The sequence below is a fragment of the Bacillus rossius genome, chromosome 14, assembly GCF_032445375.1.
Source record: "Bacillus rossius redtenbacheri isolate Brsri chromosome 14, Brsri_v3, whole genome shotgun sequence".
Taxonomy (NCBI): Eukaryota; Metazoa; Arthropoda; class Insecta; order Phasmatodea; family Bacillidae; genus Bacillus; species Bacillus rossius.
In genome coordinates, this window is record NC_086341.1 from 19,282,136 (window position 1) to 19,302,760 (window position 20,625).

Here is a 20,625-nt window from a genome sequence, read left to right on the forward strand (position 1 = left end):
AATCGACACGGGTTTGATTCAAGACAGGATGGATTCCGGACTTTTCTCCAGTGGAAGGCGTGGATAATGTTATTTAATACAATTTCTTGGACACACGCCATTGCAGTTTTGCACTGCCTGTCATGGAAAAAATTTAAGAACGCAAATTAAAAAATAAAAATAAAATTATAAACCCACCGAGAACAAGTCTAAATCTGCTTTGTTAATCAGATAAACCCAACGATGTATATAAGCAGGTATTAAGGACAACCCAACGATGTATCTAAGCAGGTATTAAGGACAACCCAACGATGTATCTAAGCAGGTATTAAGGACAACACAACGACGACAGCACAGACGAGCACATTAAAACTTAAATATCAGACAGCACAAGAATTCCGTGGAAGGAATTTAGTCATTGAAAAAACCAATAACAGGAAAGACGAACACAGTGGGCTAACAACAACGAGACAGGTTCAACAAAAACAGTAAATGCTGGCAGTCAACAGAACCTGAAAAATCAGAGCAAATACATGAACACAGCGATGAAGATAGACATTACGGACGACCAACACCAACGAAAACTACGCAAAACAGTTGCTATTTTTCGGGAACTGAAATCTGTTCCCGTCATCAGGCAAAAACAGTGAAAAACTGCAATGGCTATGTCACAGAAATTGTATTAAATCATAATACTCCATTGCATGAATCATTTAAAAAAAAGTGAAGGATGATGTCGTGAGCCTGTAGGCTCCCATTCATTTAATCAATGCTTCATTATCACTTCATCAGTCCCTAATCTCAATATTTAATAAGTTCTATACGGAAAAAAAAAATTGTTTTACGTGACAACGTCTAATAAATCGATGAACGCCGGCTGCACGCACAAAAAAGTGTCCCGTTACACACATTGTCCCGTTACGCTGTGTCCCGTTACGCTCATTGTACGCTTGCGCCGCATCTATCTCTCTTCCACTCGATTGGAACAACCCTCGATTTGACTTTTTCGAGGCACATTAAACTTGAAACACTCCCATTCGTTTCCTACTTTTCCTATCATCGTCCTATCCTTAACAGAATAACACAGATTGATAGAAGAAGTTAAATAGCAAACATGTATAAAAGTTATAGTTAAAATAATCTGTTCGTTAAAGTAATAAAAAAATTTGAATTGATGAGTGCAAATAAAAGTAAATTTATCAATTAAGTTGTAGATTTCATTTCACTCCTCCTTTGTATCAATACAAAATAGTGATAATTAAATAAAAATGATTCAATTTTATTAATAAAAGTATGCAATCATTTCATCAATGTTTTGTTATGACGTTGTCACGTTAAACTATCGTCCGTAAACCGACTTTACAGGCAACCAATTTTTTTTTTTTTACTATCACAAAAAGGCATTTTCAGATTTTCGAAAATGAAAGTTGTTGTTCTTGTGTTCTCGGAGTACTTTCTTTTCCTCCAACCACAATAATCCTCATAGCTGTGTTTGAAATTCTCATTTTACTATTTTTTTGTAGGGATTCGTCTGGATGTGAATTTGTCTGATCGAATGAAAGAATTCCAATCTTTGTATATTTGCATTAATTAAATTATTGGCTAGGAGAGCTATTTTGACATCGGCTTTTTTTGACAGTGAACCTAGTACCTAAAGTTCAGTTATCAGTTAATTCAGCGTGATAACGGTCATTTCAACAATGAGGACAAGCAGTTTCTCATAGCATAATCAACAAAAATGGAAAATCAATTGCTTGTACAGACTTTGCATTCTAGCTTGGCAACAAAAAATACGAGAAATTTACCTTGTTTCTATCGGTGATTCGCACACAGCGTTGCTAGGGGCATATATTTCTTTCAACTAAAAGATTCAGAGATTAGCTGTGTTGTCTAAGGTTGTTATTTGTCTGTATCCACTGATCTTGTTGCAACCGTCTCCTCGCTTGTCAGCCGGCTTTTTTCGTCTGTTCTGTGATGATTTTCTGACCAATTCCTTCCACCGAATTCTCTTTGTTGTTCATTGATTTAACATGTCATTGGGTCTTTTGGCTTGATTTTTTTTCTATTTTTTGTGTATTCATTTTTAATTCACCCGTTCGTCAGATTTTCTCTGTGGCATACTGTGCAAACTAGCAGTTGCGGATCTCCTTAATAATGAAATCAATCTCTTCCTATTGCAGTAGTTTAAAAGCACCAATTATAAATTTTGCAGAAGTAAGCATAGTGTATAGTGGTCTTACAAACAGTCATATTACAACGAGTTAATTACTATCGCCAGTTAAAGTCTCTCACGCCATTATTTTTTTACTTTTTAGTCATTAACATTTTTAAAAATAACTCTTTTCCATTTTTTGTTACCAATACTATTCAAAATATATGAGTGTAAAAAAATCGCAAAAATCTTAGTAATTATTATTACTTGCGCATATTCTTACACCCATTATTTTACACTAAGTTAAAATATGTTAAAAATATTAGTGACAAATATATACAAATATATTAGTAACAAATGCAATAGAGGTATCGTGCTAACAATCCAGAAATAGCTCTTGAAACAATAGTAGAAATGAGTCTGTATCGATATAATAATACAGTACCAGTTATTTGGACAATGTGGGAGAAGTAAAAGGGAAAACCTTGATGTAAAACACAATTTCGGAGATTGGAACACGCGACAGGTATGGTACAGCTAAGCCAAAATTTAAAGACTTACATTTTTAAAGTGGTAACCCCCCTTCTTTCCCACCACGAAATGAAATCCTGCCTACGCTCCTTTGCGGGGAGTCGAAGTCGCGACCTTTGCTCTGACCCGCGAGAACGCCGCCAGATGGGGTCAGAGTCCTTGATAAACCCGGTTCCATCGCTTCCTCCGCCTCTTCCGTTCCCCGCTCCCCCTCTCTTCCCTCTTCTCAGCTACGTGCTGGCGCTTCGCTCTAATTAAACTCCCCCCCCCCCCCCCCCCCAACCGTGTAAAGCCTAAGGCTGGAATCGAAATCAGGTCCATTCCAGATGTCCCTGCCCCCCTTCCCCCTTTTCCCCCCTTAACCCCGTGGATGGTCTTACTTTCTTTCAGTCCTACTTCGCAGCAGATAATTACTGACACTTTAAGCGTGCCTCGAAAGCATCCCAGGAAAATCCATTTCCTGTATTTGACTCGCCTCTTTGTTCCCCCCCCCCCCCCCATTTTTGGAAATCTTGCAAACGGTAAACACGTGAATTTTTAATTCCTCTTCATGTTTCTTTTTAGTTCCAACAATTCCTGTTTGTTTTCGCAAATAATTCAGTGCTAATTTTTTTTATCGTTATCTTTTCTCCCAGCAAACTGCTTAAAATACTTTTGAAGTAAATATTCAAATGATTATTTTTTAATTCTACATTTTAAATGAGGCGAACTTAAAAAACCCTTGGAGGGCTGATTTCGAACACTCGTTTTCTGATAAAATCCATGGGAACACGAACACAACTTTTTCCCGTCAAACTTGGACATTTTTTTAAATTTTGACGGTACGTATTGTAACTTTTGAGTACGAGCACACAATCTAGGATGGTATTCATCACACCGTTGCTACGCTATATCCTACATGCGAATCAAGTGATGGTGTGAAGTAACAAAAATAAGTTAGCGAAGTAATTTCACTATAATAAGTATTAAGTAATTTAGAACTTAGTACCACAATTATATTTTAACAAAGTTAAGGTTAAAAAAACTGGGGCTAGGAACTATCACTTTACTAGTTTTAATTTGTAAATCTGTTGTTTCATGTATGCACGTGGTAAAATAAACCTAACAATATTTTGTACTCCAGCTTTAATATAGATTATCAATAAAAAAATCCAGCCAAAACTTAAAATGTTTGAGGCACGATAGTAAAATACTAAAAAATAAATATAGTTATGAGAGAAACAATTGTCTCAGGTTTGACCAACGATATGGTCCATTTAACAAACATTTGAACTATTCAGTGGTTTCTTGCCCTCCGACTTCATTGATTTACACCGTGGCTCAAAAGTCTTACGTTTCATAACGAAGCACTCACCGCATGTGGTTCAGTCATCCAGTGATCATAGATTAATAGAGACCTGCAAAATTCGCGGATTCATTCGGTGATAGGCTAGAACTCAAACACATATACCTCTGAGATAATTTTGCTATTGGCTTACTGTTCATCTGGACGAATCTCAACCAGTTATAAACCCTCAACCAAAGAAGGATCGAATCACAGACAAACCAGCTGAGATGACTTACAAGTCGGCAGCCAATGAACTTGCGTTATTTTCCCTAATGCACAGGGGTATGTGCAGTCTATCCTGAAGGCCATCGAAACCGCGAATTTTGCAGGTCTCTATCGGTTAATCATCGATTGCGGTACTTGTTTCCGCAGTGCGTGGAGAAAAACGCAAACTTCGTAGAGTGTTCGACTAATCCGCCGAAGGGCCTACAGTACACGCGACGAGAAACGTTCCGCGCCGGTGTTCCATTGAATTTGCGAACCTGGCAGAGACGATGCACGATGCAGTCGTATTGGAAAGCAGACGCAATTTAAGTTCATGACTTTGGTTTACTTACGGCGTGAAGAAGATAAACTGAGGATTCTTCATATTTTGAGATGAATGGATCATCGCCGAAATTACACTCAATTCCAACTCAGGGATTTTTTTTTATCGGTTGTAAACAAGGAAAGCAGGCACGAAGAATAAATAAGGGTGATTTTGATATTAACTTGACGAGTTTTCGAAGGTTTTTTTTTCTGTTAATGCTAAAATATTATTGCCGTGCGTTTATATACAAAGTGAGTAAAATTCATGTCCGAAAAATTGAAAATGTACGTAAATTCATGAAGAGCCTTAAAAAAAAGCCGTGTACAATTTTATTCTAGTTATAATCGAAATTAATCCGCGGAATTATTTTTTGTTTAGCTTTAGCAAAACCAAACTAAATTAGGCAATTTTATTACACTTACTAAAATCTAAAATAGTTTTCATTATTTTCCCCCCGCTAATTCTAATGAACACGTTCAAACTTACACAAATAATAAACACATTTTGAAATGAATAACATATTTCTAGTTACATAATTGTCTTCAGATAGTGATTTCTTATGTAAGAGTTGTGAATTCAGTTGAAAAAAATACATATATCAATTAAGCTTGTACACATTATTTTAAAAGCCTAGATTTTGAAAAAAAAAATAGCCCATTAACTTAAAAAAAATATTCTATCCAGATGTCCATGCTAACGTTCATAAACATGTAATGCAAGATACTTAATTAAAAAGTTTAATGGAAAATGTTTAAATAAAAATTTGTTATCATTCAATTGTGTCCGCCCATTTTTTCCAGTGACTAGCGTGTCCGGCTGTGGGCCAAGGGACCCGGGATCGATTCCAAGTGCATTTTGCGAAGTGCATTTTGCCAAACCTTCTCCCTGGGTTCAGGTCTGGGTGTTTTTTGTGTCCCTTTCACCTTCATTCCACGGAAGGCAACGGCAAAGCACCGCAGAATAATTCTACCTTGGCAAGCGTAGGAAAAAAACGAATAAATTGTAAGTGTACTTAAATTGGAAGCTAAATATTCAATACATTTGAATATTTTGATTATTAGTTACACATACTTATAAATGTTACAATTTTTTCTCTCATAGTGCACCTATTCCCTGACAAGAGATGTCTTCTAAACACTATAGATTTCGTTGTTGCCTCGTGAATATATCGGCACTTCATTTTTTAACAAATTTAAAGACATTCGCACATCTGTGATCAACCAGTTGAGAAAGACCAGAAACTCGTGAAACGCTTGCTTTAAGTGGCACTCTTTGCGCTAATGATCTTTCCTGCCAGTCCAACTCTTCTTCAGCACCATCCTTCTGTCCTGTATTCATCGGACTTGCTTTTCCTGCACGCCCCGCTTCATCCCGTATGACCGAGCCCGAAACTTCTCCCTGTTTCAACGCAGTTTCACTTTGCACGTAGTTTTAGCGATTGCAGTAATGATGTTAAGATGGAAGAGCTGGTCGAGACACCAATCGCTGCTATGACTCACCAATTCCCAAACGAGAAGCATTCCCGCATGGTTGATGACAAGTTTGGTAAACCTCGGCCTGAGACGTACCTGGAGTCCCTAACAAATCTGGATCTCTCTTAAAAAATTACTACATATTAGCTATAGAGACCTGCGAAATTCGCGGATTCATTCGGTAATAGGCTAGAATTCAAACACATGTACCTCTTAGATAATTTTGCTATTGGCTTACTGTTCATCTGGACGAATCTCAACCAGTTATAAACCCTCAACCAAAGAAGGATCGAATCACAGACAAACCAGCTGAGACGACTTACAAGTCGGCAGCCAATGAACTTGCGTTATTTGCCCGAGTGTACAGGGGTATGTGCAGTCTATCCTGAAGGCCATCGAAACCGCGAATTTTGCAGGTCTCTAGTTAAAACACTTCGGTCACATATGTCGAGCCAAGTTTTCCATCTTTCAAATACTTTTTTCTACTCCTTTCTCAGCTCGGGTTCACCAGTGTCTTGAATTAATGTGCCATATTTTTATACAAACGTGATTCGAAAGATAGGAGAAGCAATCTCGACTGAGAATTGGAACAGAAATTTAAATTTTAGGAAACCGGCTCAACGAAGTAACTCAAATGATTAATTTTGGTTTTGGAAAGCAATCTTACATGGCAGCATTCAGAACAAATTTAAGGACATCTGACTTAAGAATTCACCTCAAATAAACAAAGATTTCTTTAAAAAAAATTACATTTAACTGGATCTTTGCATGGACTACGAGGTATTCCAACATCTTAGTTGTTTTATTTTATACGTGGCGAAAACACACGTGAGAGAAAGAAGATAAGAGTGTGTTTGTAAATTTTTTGTCGAGAAAATTAACGAAACCAGTTCCCGTTAAGTTCATAAACATCCTTGAATAATTCGTAACTGGTGCTTTTTTTTTTAATATAAGTGAAACCCTTCTTCCTCCTTAATTGGAAAAGGGGTTGCGTCCCCGACTCACTCTGGGCGCGAAGGGAAAAAATAAATATTAAAAAGCTAAACAATATAAATTCCCCACACCACTGCCCAGGGGTCAGGCCAAAAACTTCAAAGGATATAAAAGCAGAGTAACCCTTAAACAAACAAGAGGCAAGACTTTGGACGTATGTTAGTAAAAAATAGAAATTTGCAAAAATAGTATTTACTAGACATAACCATACAAGCTTAGTTACAAAAGCTGACGTTAATAATGGCAGCATCTTATCCCCATTTGCGATACTAACAATAACCTTTAAAAAATCGTAAAAATATAAATACTGATAACAACAAGTATAAAAATATATAAGGGCGTGAGGCGTGGCCACTATAAAATATCAAAATTTACTGACTGCCCTAATACCAAAAATCAAACAAGACAAACAATACAAATATATAAAAAATTCTACAATAATAATACTGAAGTACAAAAAATTTATTTAAATAAAGTTCTTAAACTCTCAATCAACGGTTTAGTCTTTCTTCAGATGTTCGTTGCTAAAGACTTGCCAAAAAAACAAAGTTAATATCCTAGGCGTGCGCTGGCTTCCTGACCTTCCTCACCAACTCCAGAGTCTAATGCCACGCCGGGCCATAGGTACGAATTCACAAAGGCGTGAACGATGATCAAAAAAAAAATTATCTTATTTTTAAGGGAAATGTAGCAAAAACTCTTCACGTAACATAACTATGTTACCACAGAAGTATTTATCATCTACTTCAAACAAAGTCTTACTTCTTTATTAATTTGCCAATGATTTCATAAAAACGTAGAATGGCCGCACCAACCAACATCAGGCTGCGCATGTAGTCCAATACCGATCGCATACATTTTATAATACTGCACAAGCTGATTATATTAGCTAAATGCAACTTTAAGTATGCAAATTCCGAAGACAAAGTCTCAAAAACAAATTGCAAAATGTTCGTTTCTTCCAAACTTATACTTTTATTACAACTACAGGCAACCGGGCGACCTTTTTAAAAAATCCCACACTGGAACAACGTGTGAAACAAATGGGCATCTTCACCAAACAGGCTAATAAAAGTTCCGTCCAAATAAAATTTAGTATGGGAAAATACACAGTTCACTAGGTTTGCCAAAAACCAGTGCAGCACCACGAGGGTAAAAATCAAAATCGCGGCCTCTCTTTACCTTGATTTCTTCTGTATCACAGGGCAATCCATTGCCCTGTCACCCAGCGTGGAGCCTCCATCCCAATACTCTTCGTCGCCCGTTGCCGTCCGGCACACCAGTCCGCACCGTCACATAGCTCTGTCCTCGAAGGTCGCTGGCCACACCCACCCCTCGCGGCCCCAACTGATTTTCACTCCCGGCAAGCCGAATGTCTGACGTCATCAGCCAACCGCCGGGCGCTCGCCAAGTGGTATTTACGTGAAACACAATCGATGTTCTTAAACTCATAATCGATAGCTACCAAACGGCGTATAACTAATTAACAGAAACAAATATAATTAAATAAATTTACAGATAAATTAACATTAATTAAAAAAAGGCGTAAAAATACGTGAAATAAAAAACCATATAAAACTAGAGACCAGCAACAAAAATAAATTACAAGTAAAAATGTGGCCCTGCCGGCCACATAAGACATTTTGGTAACTTCAATTTAAACTCTTTGAAACGTACGCACAAGCAGAGAAGAGCCCAAACAATGATAATCTGTAGGCTATTTTTGATGGGATATATATTTTTTTCCTCGGTTCGCGGCAGGCAATTGAAAAAAATACCTTGCATTCACCGAGTCATATTCTTTATGTTGTGAGTTCATAGGAGCGTGATAAGCAAGATATGCTGTTACCTACGCTAGTTAAAAGTTAATTTTTTTATGACGTTGATTGATACAAAAGTTTAACACTTAATGTATAATATTATTTGTACTTTATTTTAACTTAATGTCCACGTTCCCTTATCTTGCTGCCATGATTTTACTGACACGGCATTCATAGTAATAGTATTTAATATTTTGTCAAGAATTTATGTTTTAAAATAATGTAAAACGATATAAAAATGCTACGTTTTTCTATCCAAAAGATAATTTATTCGAATAAATCTTAATTATTTTTCGTCATTAAATTATTGTAACTAAAAACTACTGGAAAAATATTTATTCAACTTATCTCCGAAATATGTTCTCGTGAAATTCATGGAAAACTTATTAATTTGTTGAATTTAAGATTTCGTGCAATGATACTAAATGATGACACTATCTTGACTTTCAGAAGGATATCTGCGTTGAAGTGGTGGATTGTACTTGCGTTTCGCTCTGTATATTGCAGCAAGCATCTTCAGAGTTAAAGATGCCAACTCAGTATACTTTAATGACTCTACTGTTTAAATAATTATTCAGGTCGTTTACAAAATAAAAAAAGCGTTTTTTCTAATTGTAGTCATATGATAACTACAAACAAATGTTTGTTTTTCTTATTTATGCGTGGAATTAGTTGAAGCTAGTGAAGTAATTTTTGTTCAAGAATATTTCTAACTAGATAATTAAAATAATTATTGGTTAATTTTTTTTTACATTGCTATCTTGATTGGGTTTTTTTTGGGTTGTGGATTTAATATGTGTCAAAAGTTAAGAGTTCACAAACATTTCGGTTGACATTGCAGTCATAGTACCATGATGATGGCCACTGCAATGTCGACCGAAACTTTGGTGAACGCTCCACAGTTGACGCGGCCGAAGATAAACCCACAAGCCAAGAAACCTCAGAATATGGACTCGAAAGCCAGGGATCCTTATCAACATGCTCATGTTTGCCAAAAAAAATATCTGAGGTTATAAAAAAAATATCGTTACATTAAACTTGATCTTGTGAAGTACTGCAACATCATGTGTTTGCTTCACTCTCTTCAAATAACTTGAAAACGTGGAATGTTAATCTAAAAGTTTGCGAACTATAAGTGAAACTAATTAAATTCCATCACCCCTTGGGGCACTTTCGCAAGCAACTGTCAAACTTTTCTCATAACCAGTTCCTGTTTGCGAAGTGAAGGAGTTAAATGGATAGAGATGCACTCAGAAAATTATCAGCGTTTCATCACTTTCTTACAAGAAAGTACATTTGTTTCTCAAACGAGAAACGTTATTTCAGGTAGAATAAGAGGATAGATCCTGAACAGTAGTCATGCAGGTAAATTTTTTAAAGAATTAATCCCAATTACAATTACATGTAAATATGTATACAGTTACAAACCGGTCAATATTTTGTCGAACAGCGTACTGAAAGTCTCGCTCACATTATTTTTTTTGAAGTGAAACTTCTAATGCGACTTACAATAAGGTTGCGTTAAACGTTTAACACTACTATGGAGGGGGTATGAAAGCACTGTTGCGTTAAACATTCAACGCTCCTGGGAAGGGGGAATAGAAAGAGACAGAGAGAGAGAGTGAATGCGTGGCACTCGAACGCATTCGCGTAGTATAGGTACATGTTACAGGCCAGCGCGAGCGTTAGCAACGAGTAACGTCCAATATTCCAAGCACATGCGCGTGGTATTCTTGCTATGCAGCGAAGTAAACAGTGTGAGCGTCGTGAAATTAGCTGAAATATGTACTTGTTGTTCTATTTTATTGTTCTATTTTAATTTATGATATTCGTTATTTCATTTACTTGTTTTTTTAGTTTGATTTGATACAATATGATTTCACTAAAAATCAATTTCTACCCCTTCCTATTTTCATTTCCATATTACGAAGTTTCACTTCTTCCGCACGGAGGGACTCCACGCACTATTTTTTTTTTTCGTGCCTATCTATCTAGAATTTTCACTCTCCAAAATACACTTAAAATGCACACAGGCAGGATTGAACGCAGAGAATGTACCTGGCAATGAACACAGAACTCCCCCAGCAACAGCATCACAAAGATAAGACGCTGGAAGACGCAGAAGGTTGGTCCGTGGACTCAGGCGTCAGGAAAGTTGTCTCTACTCGTGAACTCTTTCCTGTTTCAAACCGATTTTTCTGTCTGACGTCTGACAGAGCGTGGCGCAAATTATATTGCGCTCCAACTTGCGAACAAACACGCTCCTCCTGCAGATGAACAGGAGGAAATGGAACAGGAATATTCACGTGACATCACAGACATTTCTAAATGTGTACATTCACACGAAAAACAAACTGTATCACTAGAAAAAATAATGTTCGCAGTAATACTGAGTTCGGATTATTATCCGGGCGTTTATGCATTGCGTTTTCCCTTGTACCTACAGTAGTTACAGTTATCTGTAAACCGTTATTCAAATGATTCATGCAAATGGGGAATTATAATTTTAATGCAGTTTTTGTTGGACAAACGCCATTTAAGTTTTGCACTGTTTGTCATGTTTGTCCGTGCTGTCATCGTAGTATTGTCCATAATACTTGTTTAGTTTCATCGTTGGTTCCGTTTGTCCGACATCAGCTGCTGCAGTCTTGTTTTCTGTGAATTTTTGACGTGACAACGTCTAATAAATAAATGAACGCCGGCTGCACGCACGAAAAAGTGTCCCGTTTCGCACATTGTTCCGTTACGCTGTGTCCCGTTACGCTCATTGTACGCTTGCGCCGCATTTATCTCTCTTCCACTCGATTGGCCTATGCGTCCGAGGAGAAGAAAGACAGCGGCAGCACACAACTTACATCTACACGTGAACTTTCTTTGCGTCGACTGTTTATAAAGTGAAGTGAAAAGTTTATGTGGTTTTCATTGCTTATTACAACGAAAATTTCGGCAATAAAGGTTAATTATTCTAGCATTTTAAAAACCTGATTACTAGTATAATTTCAAGTATTTATTCTTTTATTATTAAAATAAAAATGATTCAATTTTATTCATAAAAGTATGCAATTATGTCATCAATGTTTTGTTATGACGTAGTCACGTCAAACTTTCGTCCGTAAGCCGACTTTACAGACAACCAATTTTTTTATCTTCATATTTTTACTTATTTTTGATTTTTAGAATTTTTCCAAAACAAACAGTGCTAAACTAGAAAGGCATATGTTCAAAAAAACTGCATTATGTGTAAACCGTTCCCTGAATAGCTTTCCAGTATTGGCCATCAGCAACGTCTTCACACACACGCAGCCAGGTTTCACACCTCATAGACCAGGCGACGAAACTGCCGTCAACTTAAAACTTTGCAGCGTATTCGTTCAGCGGCCAACGAAAATTCAATGCAGGGTGTTAATTTTTTTTTCTGTCAGCGATGCGGTGCGGGGAAATGATCAACTGTCGAACCTTCGAGTGCGTTGGAAAAAAAAAGTGTAGACATTCAAGTACATCAGATGCGCCGCGTAAGCCCACACCCTAAAACACAGACGGTACATGACGAAAAATATTTCCACTCGTCGTCCAAACCAGATTGATCGCCCAGTGAGTATCGGTCACCAACTCGCGCTCCAAGTCGTTCCATCGACGGAAACACCACAACCAACCATCAGATATGACTTTAAATTAGAGATTAAAAGTCTGATACCGAAAGAAAATCTGAGCACGAGGACTGTCTGAGGCGAAGCGGGCTTACCAACACCAGCGAGGCCCATAGGCGGTGTCGGTCAGGGTGACGTCACGGAGACAGGAGGTATCGCAGTACCGGGTCGTTACCACAACGCCGAAATACCACAAAGCCGAACGTACAAAACGCCGAATACCATAACGCCGAATGCCATAACGCCAACAGCTATAAAACTGCTGTGTACCACAACGCCGAAATACAGTAACGCCGAAAAATGTTGCTGCGGGGAGGGGGAGCCCAGTAGCCTACAACTCACGTAGTTTCGGTTCCCTACCACGTTCGTGCAACTTCGGATCTCTCTCAAAAATTGAAATTTAAAAAAAATCGAAGGGTTAGGTAAGGTTAGGTCAGTCACAACATGCTTGAACTTCTGATTTAGCGGCTGAAGTGGCGTTAATACCAAAACGCAAAACTTCGGAAATCTTAGGAAATTCTTGCAGGGAACCGAAACTATGTGAGTTGTAGGCTTCCCAGGGGGAGCCACAGGAGCAAAATGAAAAACAGAAAATGAATGAATTTGTGTGCTAACCTAACTTAACCTAACCTTTGTGGCAGTCCTGCAATAACATTTTTCGGCGTTAAATGTATTTCGGCGTTGTGGTACACAGCAGTTTTATAGCTGTCGGCGTTGTAGTCAATTTGGCATTCGGTTTTATGGTTTTCGGCGTTATTGTACATTCGGCGTTGTGGTATTTCGGCGTTGTGGTGCGTCCCCCGCAGTACCTGGTGCTGGTCGGTGTCGTTCTCACCTCTTCCGGCTACGGGGCTCACTTCCGTGGACAGAAAGCTTTCGCGCCGTAGTTATTTTCAACACTCCACGTGGCAAACTGTGGTTTCACATGACGACGTAAAACAATATTTTTCTTACGAGAAGTACGTGACGCATTATTACTGTAAGGCATTTTCCATCAGTTCTAACAGATACGGAAGCAATTCATTTAATCACCTATTTTACTGCATCGTTCTGTTTTCATAATTTTGAGAATACAATTTGAATTCTACAAATTTCTGATCTCTTTTTTAAGTGTTCTCAAAACAATAAATATAAAACTATGCATGAAATTTAAAAAAAATAATAATTTGATAATTATTTGTTAACAAATACTAGTTGCTCGCATTATACTGCAACGTGATTTTTGTATTGAAGTTTTTACAAGAAAAAGTTATTTGTTTATTTGTTTACGACCGACACAACGGAGCGACGAACAAAAAAATCTCAAAATGTCTTTGCAATCCTATTTCTTTAACCGAACTATTAAGGCAGAATTTAAAAAAAAATAAGTAGAAATATAATCAATATTCTATAAATATTAATAAGCATTTACTCAAGAAATTGAAAATTTTATCAGTTAAATTACGTCACAATTTTTTTTTCAAGCACAAGAGTTGTATGGCTTCCACGGGGCCGGAAGTTATGCGACCAACGGTCACGATACCCCGCGCAATTCGAAGCGCGGTGGGCAGCAGCGACGCGGGTTGCGGCAGCATCAGGGGTAAAGACAAGAGCTAAGCCACTGACGTCACAAGTACTGCGGGTGGCAGTTACCACGCGGTTAGGTGCAAAACACTCATGTTACTGGCGACACGGGTCTGCCGGTAACAATGTCATCATACTGTCTGTTTTTAATGGTAAATTGGCTTTCTGTTTTCACAACGATACTCCTGTATTTCTTTTTGTTGGCTTTAAGTTTCTTTTTTTTAATTTCATTTGAGGTTACCAAAGTTGTGTTATTATTCAGACATATTGGTTTACAGAAGTCAGTAACGTAATACATCATTAGTGTGTCGTGTTTGGACGCGCTGTTGTGACCTTTGATGTCGCAAATGAGATGAGACATTTAATTGTGTGTCACTTTGACAACAACTAAACTGTTGTAAGTTACAGTAAACTACGGAATGATCAACGAAGCCTGCACACGAAATAAACGAAGCGCTATTCGTAGCTAGAGATAGCTGGATGTTTCTGCAAACTGTCGCTCGGCTCCGAATTCGAGTACTGTACTTCTTTGTGAAGAGGAAAAGTACTGTACTTCTTTGTGAAGAGGGAAATATTGTAGATTAAAACTAGAAGAGCGTTTCTTTTGACGTGACAACGTCTAATAAATCGTTGAACGCCGGATGCACGCACGAAAAAGGATGACTCATTGTCCCGTTAAGCTCATTGTACGCTTGCGCCGCATCTATCTCTCTTCCACTCGATTGGAACAACCATCCATTTGACTTTTTCGAGGCACATTAAACTTGAAACACTCCCATTCGTTTCCTATACTTTTCCTATCATCGTCCTATCCTTAACAGAATAACACAGATTGGAAGAAGTTAAATAGCAAACATGTATAAAAGTTATAGTTAAATTAATCTCTTCGTTAAAGTAATAAACATATTTGAATTAATGAGTGCAAATAAAAGTAAATTTATCAATTAAATTGTAGATTTCATTTCACTCCTGCTTTGTATCCATACAAAATAGTGATAATTCAATAAAAATGATTAAATTTTATTCATAAAAGTATGCAATCATTTCATCAATGTTTTGTTATGACGTCACGTTAAACTATCGTCCGTAAACCGACTTTACAGACAACAAATTTTTTCTGTAGAAAAAAGAACGGATATGAAGATTTTGTAAACATTCCAAGATCATTTTCTTGAGTTCGTGATCCAAGAAATTAAACTATTTTTTCCAAATTTTAATTTTTAATTTCGGGAGACTCCTGGCAGTGATTTTATTTACTTATTTCTCTTCTTTCACGTCATAAGGTTAATCACACTAAGGTTTTCAGGAAAATTATCACTTATGAAAGCAAAAACAAATCTTATTATAAACATATAATTAGGGGCATGCAGATTTCGCGAAAAGATGAAAGTCAAAACACTGTAGCATGTCTGTGTTTCGTGATTGGGTGAGTTTCTCCCAGGTACATATCAATTGTAACAACACTAATCACAGTGATTCAGTGAGGAAGCCAACGCGTCCTGAGTGGCCTGGTCAAACAAGGCAACGACTTCTCTCGCAGACGGCCGCCAATCACAAGGAAGAAATCTCTGTTGCGGGAATACCTTGTTGCAGTCTAATACGCATTCGGATCTTTTCGCGAAAAATGCCTACCCCTACATATAATTATTACACTCTTAGAAGTAACATTTAATTTACGGAATTTTCAACGAAGATTTTTCACCTCATTTCAACAACAGTTCTTCGTAATTTCAGGTAGTGGATATTCGTAGGCACGATTCCGTATTTAGATTTACGGGTTTTGTTCTTAAGGTAAAAACTACAGGTAGAAAAAATAAGAGAATTTTTTTGCAGGAGTCTTAATAATAATTTTAATTTTTTGTTGACTTATTGTTCAAAGTAAAGTTAACTCATTACCCGCACATCATCGAAAAAAATGGTAAATATACGAAGTACTCCGTATATAATTGTTACCGGCGTTCGTTGTAAGTGTAAGGTCGAATATTTTTAACATTATACAAAAAAAAAAACCAACCAACTAAACAATTGTCATACAGTTTTTAAAATTTCATATAGTTTTACGTAAGATAAATTATTGAATTAATTCAAAAATTTGAAATATAAATTACGATTAAATAAATAATAAACGTACAAAAGCTATAGGAAAAAGAAAAAAAAAACCTACCTTAATACTGGAGAAATATTGCCATCAGTTAAATTATCCAGCCGAAGAATTGGTATGTTTTCTGTGAGCACGGGTGCCTCGTAAATTTTACGTTGAGAATTATTTAAATGTATACGCATTGGCACGTAAACACCACAGCCTTGTATAGACTGCGCAGTTTTTCCCACGCCGTTTTTGAACGGTGGTGAGCGAACAGCAATTGTTTCCCACGGGGCTGTTTTTGGCGCCCTCGTGACTGCCGCGGGTGTGAGGAGTGCGTTTTGGAAAAGTTGGAAGGGGAGAGGGGAAAGCAAACCGTGTCGCTGCGTAAACAATCCCGGATAGGGAAGGGGGGAGGTCGGATGGTGGGGCATTACGTTTCATTCCCCTTTCCGTCCCTGGGATTGTTGACATGCCCCCCCCCCCCACTCATATTGCAATAACTTCCCGCGCACAGCTTCCAGTGAGCAAGCAGAGCTGTTCGCGGTGGGGCTGTTTCCAGAACATCCGATGCTTTGTGGAGCTCGGTGTTCGCGGTGACGTCCTTTTGAAGCCGACCTTACACTTCATGGACAAGAGGTAACGACTCACGCCGCGTCTCAGCGTACCGGAGTGACGGGTGTGCTGTTTTCACAGCCCGTCGCAGGAAAGGCTACACCCTGTTCCACGCTTGGATTGCAACACAGAGCAAATGGCAACCACTGTCGGGAGATTAATAATACTCGGTATACAATCGTTGATTGTTAGACAGTAAAGTCACAATGAAAAATTATTTAAAACTCGTCACTAAAATTTGATTATCAAAGAATGTTTGTGTTTTTGTACGATTTCGTTGATTAAAAATAAAAGAAAATGTAACTTGAGAACATAAATAAAATTGCTGAAAAATACTTACGTCTTATGATTAGAATAAATATTTTAACCACATCATTCACGGCTATTTTATAAAATCTCAGAAGCGTTCCTATTGGCCCAGCTAACTGTAGATCTACCCTTATTTCTCTAACTATGAATATATTGAAGAAGATTATTCCAGATATGAAGAACCTAATAAAAACGCATTCCCCCCCCCCCCCCCTGAAGGATGATTTTTGCTAGTATATATTATTGTACATTTTATTGGTGAAAATCCTTACGAGATATTACCATTTATAGTTATTGTACGCTAGTATTTTAACGATTTATTAGTTTCTTATTTTTATCATCTTACATTAGACAATCGATAAAATCTATTTATATAATAATGTAAAATTAATATATTTTCAAAAAAAATATTGTTTACTCACCATGAATATAATTCAATGAAGCGCCAGCAATGAAGTTAGATAATCTTCAGATAATCCTAAACAAATAAAAGGACGTTAGGAGATACACTTAAGAAAAACAGAGTCTTACCTTAGCATTACCTGGCATATTAAATAATAAACGAAAAAGTTGACATTCACGATAAAGAACAATACACAACAATAACGTGTCTCACTTTGTAAGGAATGAATTATTTATGATATCGAAAAAAAAAAACTTATTGCTGCATCTGCTCAAACATCATTGTTGTTTGCTTTGAATGGAAACGGCGAGAACATGCACAGAGAAAAAGAATCTGGCAACAACAAATAAACTGTCGTTTCTCAGAACTTTTCCTCGTAGTTTTTATTCTCGAGTTCCCTTTGTTATTTATAGAGTTTTGTATAGTTTTCTGCAGGTCTGTAGACCAGCCATACGAGAGAAGGATATTCTTTGGCATGCATTTTGTTACAAAACCTGATTGGCGCTCGATATGTCATGCCTTATATCAGTAATATAGAAAGAAAATTATAGTTTCTGGACAATAATTATTTTTAGCGCTGGTGATGATAAATTACTGAAAAAAGATAAGCGCATCATATCTTGAGCCTTGGGTAAGCTGCAATAAATTAATTGATTGGCAAACGATTTGGTATTTTACGCATTGACAATAACTGACTTGGAAAACATATGGTACGGTAAAAGAAAAATTCACATATCTTGGGAATTACTGATATCCATATAAGTTATATTTGTTTGTGATGTGCGAATTAATACTCTTTATATTACAAATTCGGGTATCTAAAATTACTACAAAATTAATGATAATAAAAATAGAAGAAATAGTTTAAAAATACTTTATAAATACAGTAACGGTTGTTCACAAAAAAAATTTTTGACGATGAATTTATTTCTCTTATTTCACGAAACTTAGCTTATGCGATCTGTTTCATTACTTGAATACAATGTAGATGATTCTCTGTTGTCCTTAATAGATGATAGTTGTTAGACATGAGGAGATACGAATGCTCGCAGGCTTTCACGGCCATTTTCTGAAGTAGCTTGGCTTCTGGGTTGTAGCTGCTTCCTTGGCGAATAATTCACCGACGTTTCGGTCGACATTGCAGTCGCGATCATCAGGGAGCAGTTACCTACCTTATTTTTTTTGTATGAACTAAACTGAAAACATTAAATACACTCCTTTTTGTGACTAAGTTTTTCACGTGCTCTAAGTATTAGGGCTGTGTTCCAAATAATCAACGCTCACACTCATACTCGTTCCTCAATCCCTTGCACACTCTTCAAGTGGAATATATCTATACTCTGGCTCAACCTCTCTAAAAATTGTTTAAAATTTCTGAAATATTTACATTAGTGTCTCATTTATCAAACCTGGTTATACTAAATTTAGTATGATCCCACATCCCAGGTAAGCAGACTGCGATCAAAAATTTTTTTTTAAATCATCACAGGGCTGAATTTTTTAGTACTGCATTTAAGGGGCCCGCCTCGTCAGGGGTGTAAGTGTGTTGGTGAGGCGGGATGATAAGCGCGACGCTCGCTGGTGCTTCTAGCGCGGTATCGCCTCTAAGCGCAAGGCTCTGAACTGCCGCGCAGTCTTCTCGTCATCACAGGATAACCGTGAAATTTGAGCGGGGACCGTAACATTATATGGCTGAGAAATGTTGATAAAGGCGTAATACAAGTCCCTTAAGTGCTTTCAAGAATCTGTACTGGTTGTTTTACGCCTAAAAATCACTCTGAAAACATGCGTTTTAGCCATTTTAACTCTTCTAAAACTACAGTTTCAAAACTTAATCCGAAATCAAAAGTACTTTTCGGCTCTCAGCGAACTCTAAAATGCTTTTCGTAAACAGACCCCCACTCGGATATCTAGAGTAGTTTTGAATCGCGTTGTTTTTCCTGAAGCTCTGCAGACCGTATGTGTGTCCGGGTAGGCGGAGCCCTTTAACTTCAAACAATTCTTTAACCGTAACTAAGGTAACTGCTCCCTGATGATGGCGACTGCACTGTCGACCGAAACGTGGGTGAATTATTCGCCCAAGTACGCGGCTACAACCCAGAAGCCAAGCTACTTCATGAGGAGATACGGTAAATAAATATATATGTATATTTTTAGATTAGCTGCAATTTCATGCCGTGGTTTTTTTTTTAGACCTGGCATATGCTTTCCGTATCATCTCGTTGTGAGGTGGAGCGTGTAAGAGGTAATTTTCCACGCCGTGCGCATGTTTGACGTCTTCAGGCTCGCAAAGTGAAACTGCGCGGGCGAGAGACTGGTTGAACAGTTCGAGCGGAGCACGCAACTTCACCGCCGTGATGAAACTGTCAGACGCAATGTATCAGTGTCCCTCTAGTCCTCGTGTGCGACTCCGCGGTTCGAGCAGAATTTTTACGATGAGAAAAACCAAGCGCGGCTGAATTGAAAAAAGCTGCAAGATAATAATTAAAAGATACGTTTTGTCTTATATTTGCAGGAGATTTAAAGTTTTTTTTTTAAATTTTGCTTATATTTCACACGGAAAGACGGGCAAAAAGTTTCAATATATATATATATATATTTAATTAAAGTACCCAAAAATTGCGATTGTAGATTACTACATATAATAGAGAAATAAATAATCCTGACTGATTACTTTTTTTTTCGATGATATCAATACAATAGCTTCTTAGTAACGTGTAACATTTTTTTTTGTTAATTATAATGACAAAAGGTGTTTTTTTTAAAAAAAATTAAAATAAAAAAATTAACCCAAAAATAGTTTTGGCTGCAATTTAAATTAAATAAGGTCCTTCAGATATTCACAAATTTAAGTCTACGGAATTGATTTGATTTCCAACCCCATATCTTTGAGAGACGGTGGTTTTATTTTGTTGGTAAGTTACGAACATGCGAAAATAAGGTCTTTTGTTAGTCGGCAGTCCAAGGAACTGCGAAAGGAACGGAACAGCAAGGAACGGTCAAGCTACGAAGAGCTTCCTGCTGTCGTTGTTGCTACTCCATGGGGCTGAGTTTGTATGGGTGTAAGGGGGTGTTACTAGGAAGGTAAAAAGGTGGGTGGGGTGTTGTCCTTCAATAATCGACTCCACAATCCTGCTGACAAGAAGCTTCGAAAATCATTGAAGCTTCCTTTCATCTTCCCTTCACCATTCAAGGTGCTTCG

The 20,625-nt window shown here is 37.4% G+C and overlaps 2 protein-coding genes across 2 annotated transcripts in view; one reads left to right on the forward strand and one right to left on the reverse strand.

Moving 5' to 3' along the window:
• LOC134538696 (large neutral amino acids transporter small subunit 2) overlaps window positions 1-20,625 on the reverse strand; it is a 912,958-nt gene that overhangs the window by 559,991 nt on the left and 332,342 nt on the right. Inside the window, exon 2 of the mRNA XM_063380130.1 lies at window positions 17,443-17,498. Coding sequence (XP_063236200.1) covers window positions 17,443-17,445 — 3 coding nt within the window. The 5' untranslated portion in view covers window positions 17,446-17,498. The remainder of the gene's footprint in view (window positions 1-17,442; window positions 17,499-20,625) is intronic.
• LOC134538697 (protein amalgam-like) overlaps window positions 1-20,625 on the forward strand; it is a 551,901-nt gene that overhangs the window by 262,211 nt on the left and 269,065 nt on the right. The window lies entirely within an intron of this gene.